Genomic DNA, 4772 nt, shown 5'->3' with positions numbered 1-4772 from the left:
CATTATTTACTTTGTTGAGATCTCTTTTTAATGATTGGTTCTTGTGTTTACAATCATTATTTACTATGTTGAGATCAATCATATGCTCATCATTTTTAGTAGTTTTTATTGTGGGAAGACTATGTGGGTTAATATGTAATATGAATGAGGAAAAAAAATGAAGTGTGAAATTCCCGCCTCCCCAACTGATGGTTTTTGGCAATTTTTAATGAGAAAGGAAATAGTGAAATAGTGGAATATTTTCCAAATATCATCATTTTAGCATCTAAAAAGAATTTCAAGATTAAAGGTTAGAAAACATCATACCTTACTTACCTAAGGAAGTGGATGAATCATGCATGTTCAACTGCCACAATCCTTATCTGAAGCTTCTTCTTCAAGTTGTGGATGAAAGATGGATCTGTATTGTCGTATCGGCTGTTGGATCCTCTGCTACTAGATGATGAATCTAAGGAATCTGCTGAACATGGCTGAAAGTCATATCTGCTGCTGGATCCTCTGCTGCTGGATGATGAATCTGATGAGTCTGTTGAATATGGCTGAAAATATATAAGGCTTGGAAGGTATACAAAATATATATAAGTTACATTCCCCCCCAGCTTTATTTATTGACTTGTCCTCAAGTGATGACAAACTAAGAAATAATGAAAGGAAATTGGCTTCATCTGCTACAAAATATGGGTCTTCAAGTCTTCAATGCTTGATGGCACAAATCTTACTATGTGATTAAATGTGTCGATGTCGAACATAGCAAGAAGTTATTGACTTAGTGGCCGTTAATGAATGCCCCTAGCCAACACAAGAGCTCCCACCATTGATTCCAATGGGAGTCAGGATGCCTAACACATCTTTGTAGGTACGAATAAATTTGTCATGGTCGAGTCACCTACAAGATCCAACGAACAAGGGATATTAATGTACTCCCATTGTTCATTGGCAAGAGTACTTTCCATTAAGGCATGCAAGCCTCTAGGTGTTTTTTTACAAAGATACTTAGACTCTAGGACTTTGACTCAATGATATCCATAGAAGCATGGTTTTATTTTCGGAAATGAAGGGGAATCGTAATGACATGGAAAATGACAATAAGCTTGTAAACAATGGATGTAAGGAAATGCATGGTGTATGAATAAGAACTCTTGCTGTGAAAAATGGATATGGAAAGGTCACACTTTATGGTTTGACAATTGGTGGAATTCAAAATCTTTTGCAATAAGGGAGTTGCAAAGGAGTGGTTGTAGAGCTGGATTTGTCTTTAGAATTTTTCATGAATTTAGTCTTTGGAAGACCAATTGTCGTCACAATGTAATCTCCTTCTGATCACTTGATTATCCTGTAACCTGTAAAAAAAACTTGGTACAAAGAAAACATAAGTGTGCTCTAGAAGAAATGGCCAGTTTCTTCATTATTCTTACGCAAAAATTTCATACCAAATAATACAAATTAAGGACAATCAATGTGTTGAAATTGACTTAATCATGATATTAAAAGCAACCCATTCTTAAAATTAACCATGAACAGTAATACTCCCTGTTTTTGTCAGCTAACTTTTGTGCATAGCGAAAAGTTTGGCACTATAGAGTTGTTGTGTCCTGCAGATTAGTACGTTATAAAAGCATACAACAATATAAAATTGCCACCTCTAAGCAAGTTAATCAGCATTTAAATAATCCACCAAATATTCTTTTACATTATTCTTCCAAATGTTCCATTATTTATTTTCAAACCTGCGTGAATTTTGTGGAATTTTTTTATTTTTTATTTTTTTAATTTTTGTACTTATACCAACTCTTGCAGTTTCATCCAATTTTTGTAATTCTCATGATTCTACCATCAAAGTGTTGTTTTATAAAAATGCCAATATCCTTCACCTACCAATGTTCACCCTTTAAATCTTTCTAAACAATAATTGTCTCAAAACACATAACATTTTTCTTTTTTAAATAATAACAACCCTAACATAACAATAACAATTCTAACCTAACATTATAAAACAATTTATTAATACAATCATACATTAATATATATCCTAACATCATAACAATTATTTAATAACAATTAAATAACTTAACAAATATATATACAACAAATATTATAATTAACAAACTTACGTAAATAACATTATAAACATTAAATAACAAACTCATACAACATATTACAATTAAAAAAAATATAACAATTAATAACACATTACAATTATATTAATATAATTAATATATTGTAACAACGTAAGAAACATTACTAAAAATGTGTAACTAAATCAAAACAATTTAAAATTAAATATATAACAATATGTAACAAAAATAAATCCAAATCAAAATAAATCCAAACAAACGTAAACAAAAAACAAGACGCATAACTCGTGAACTAGCAGGATTGAAGGGATATGGAGGTTTTTTCATCGATGTACCTATGGATGAGAGTGAAATTATAGCAACTTCCGACTCAGTTTTGTGGTTGCCTTTGGATCCAAGGATCTAGACGATTTGGAATGGGTGCTTGACTTTGATTTTGACAAACTTGACTCCGTTTTCTTGATCAGATTGCGAGATTTTCTTTCCTCAAATTCACACATACTCGATAGAGATATTCCTTCTCCTGCAGCGAGATTGACATATAGATTGACGATGTTGGGGCAATTGCCGCGGCACTTGGAAGAACAAAACTTGGTACTAAATTCCGGTTCGTGTAGAGAATCGGTGGAAATTCCCACAGCCATCCGTTCCAAGCCGCACGCACTTATGCACTCCTCGCTTTCGATCCATCCCACCATTTTCTCCACCATCACAACCGATGACTGGCATTGATATTGCAAGGTTCCGTCATTCATTACATCCTTCTCGAGCACACATCTATTACCAGACGATGAGACAGAGAAGGCGCAGAGTTCCACGGGAAGCTCCTCGCACTTGATAATGGCGCTCAGTACTCCATGCACGGTAACCAAAGATCGAAGATGCAAACTGCTGCCACATCAATATGTTGATTCCGGAGCCCATTAATCTTCCCAAAAATAGGTATTCCAGTCTCCTGGCTGTGATTGCCACTGCCGAAAAGCAATCGAAGGCCAAAGAGGTCTCGTCAACCGCATTCACCAGTATATTGGTGTTAATATCAATGAATGCATCGATGAGCGGTCCCAGAGTAGCTCCCTTGAATGCAGCAGCTGCCAGGAATAGCACGACACTCTTACCCTCATTTTTGGAGTACTCAGGGACAGTTAAGAGTCCGATTACAGAACCAATACAAGCAAGCCCATGAAGAGCCCTCCAATATTCAACAGAAGATGCAAATAAACATCGATCCGGGCACAACTAAGTGACAAATTAATCCTTTTCAGATTATTCTGCGCAGCAAGTCTGATCTTTCTCACAATCAGGGTCGGTTCCAGGCTCGACCAAATCAACCTCATCGAGTTGTAGAATTCGGGTATTCCATAGCAATCAGAAAGGTACTATCTTCCAGAGCTGATTATCTCCTTTCTTCCACAACCAAAGGACTACAGGGTTACCATCTTTGATTCCTCCTGATTTCTTATCTCCATGAAAAGCATCCAAATTCAAGTGAATATTGTTAACCAGTCGTATTGTTCTGAACCCTTGCCCCATGTCACCACTCGTGGTCCAAAGAATAGTCTCATCAAATTTGTTTGACTCATATTGCGTCAAGAGAACCGGTTGGGTTTCTCCAAGTCCATGCTTCAGGGCCTGACCGGTTACCTTATTGACCAGAGAAAACGAAGGATAGCTAGCCTCGTCCTTCACTTTGGTGCTGTATGTCTCATCCATCACCCATTGCTGGGACTCGTCATTGGGATTCGCATGGACCAAAACGGTAGAGCCATCACGGATCGCGCGCCAAAAGTTGGGATTAGCCTTGGTTAAAACCCTCACGACCTGTCCTCGCGGCAGAGCGAGCTCGCGTCCAGGCCGGCTAGGCCCGTAGCCAGGCAGCGCGATCGGTCCCTCGGAAATCCCACAGCTAGGTCGCGGGAACAAATCGGAGGGAGTGTCTTATTCTGGTCTCGGAAGTGGACGATGAGATTCGTGGTGGACGACATGCCCAAATCCCTGATGAGCACGATAGTGTTCTCCTTGTGAAAGGGGTTGGTGAGCATGATTTTCTACCTGGGAGTAGGGTGAAATTCTAGACTCGGTTGAAAACCATGATGATGGTGTTCGTGTTCACGGCATTCTTCTTCATGATCATTATGGTGGTGATGGGAGTGGTGGCTGGATGGAAATTCCATCAAGTTAATTACGGGTGGCTCTCAATCGATCCTTTCAGTAGCCAAAAGCAGAGAACGCAGAAAATCCACAATTCGGGTAAACGAATTGGACAGTTGGACCGTTTTGTTCAGGCAGCACCAATTTATTTTAATCATGCAGAGGGTGGTTCGCAGATCTGGTGACAGCCACTAAGAACGATGAACAAATTTCTACAAGAGGATGTTTCAAGCAGATTTTCAATTAAATTTCCAGCAAGATTTTTTTGTGTTTTTGTTATTTATTTTTATTATTGGTTTTGAACTAAAATTCAAAAGAAAAAAACTAGATTTTATCTAACTTATTTTAGGATGAATTTTTTTTTTTTTTTTGGTTCAATTTTTTTTTATTGTCATGTCACATATCAATTTTTCAGCAAGAGTATTTTTATTTGAACTAAATCAATATATTTTCTGATCTTCCTGATCGCATGAAGCGCAGGAAGAGGGCATACTAATTGCTTGATTTGTTTTTATTTATGCGGGGGGGAGTTTTTTAAAAAACTGA

At 37.4% G+C, this 4772-nt stretch overlaps 1 protein-coding gene and 1 pseudogene across 1 annotated transcript; both read right to left on the bottom strand.

The window, feature by feature from the left end:
• Positions 1-2428: 2428 nt before the first annotated feature.
• LOC149238374 (uncharacterized) lies at positions 2429-3412 on the bottom strand. Its single transcript, XM_089369541.1, has 2 exons — positions 3237-3412; positions 2429-2963 (listed from the first exon to the last, which is right to left on the bottom strand). The coding sequence occupies exons 1-2, from the start codon at positions 3410-3412 to the stop codon at positions 2429-2431; spliced, it is 711 nt and encodes a 236-aa protein (XP_089225667.1).
• Positions 3413-3431: 19 nt separating this feature from the next.
• Positions 3432-4264, bottom strand: LOC149238373 (ricin B-like lectin R40G3 pseudogene; annotated as a pseudogene).
• Positions 4265-4772: the final 508 nt, after the last annotated feature.

The sequence above is a fragment of the Pinus tabuliformis genome, chromosome 8 (genome assembly GCF_031772625.1).
Source record: "Pinus tabuliformis cultivar Carrire ecotype Pingquan chromosome 8, CPIR1, whole genome shotgun sequence".
NCBI classification, from domain to species: domain Eukaryota; kingdom Viridiplantae; phylum Streptophyta; class Pinopsida; order Pinales; family Pinaceae; genus Pinus; species Pinus tabuliformis.
The sequence above is the reverse complement of the archived record's forward strand: the minus strand, read 5'-3'. Positions and strand labels throughout refer to the sequence as shown.

Bases quoted from the DNA above. Each gene is read 5' to 3' on its own strand.
- LOC149238374 (XM_089369541.1), bottom strand. From the start codon at position 3,412: ATGAGGTTGATTTGGTCGAGCCTGGAACCGACCCTGATTGTGAGAAAG. The intron at 2,964-3,236 runs GTAATCGGACTC...ATGTGGCAGCAG, and splicing joins GGCTTGCTTGTATTGGTTCT to TTTGCATCTTCGATCTTTGG.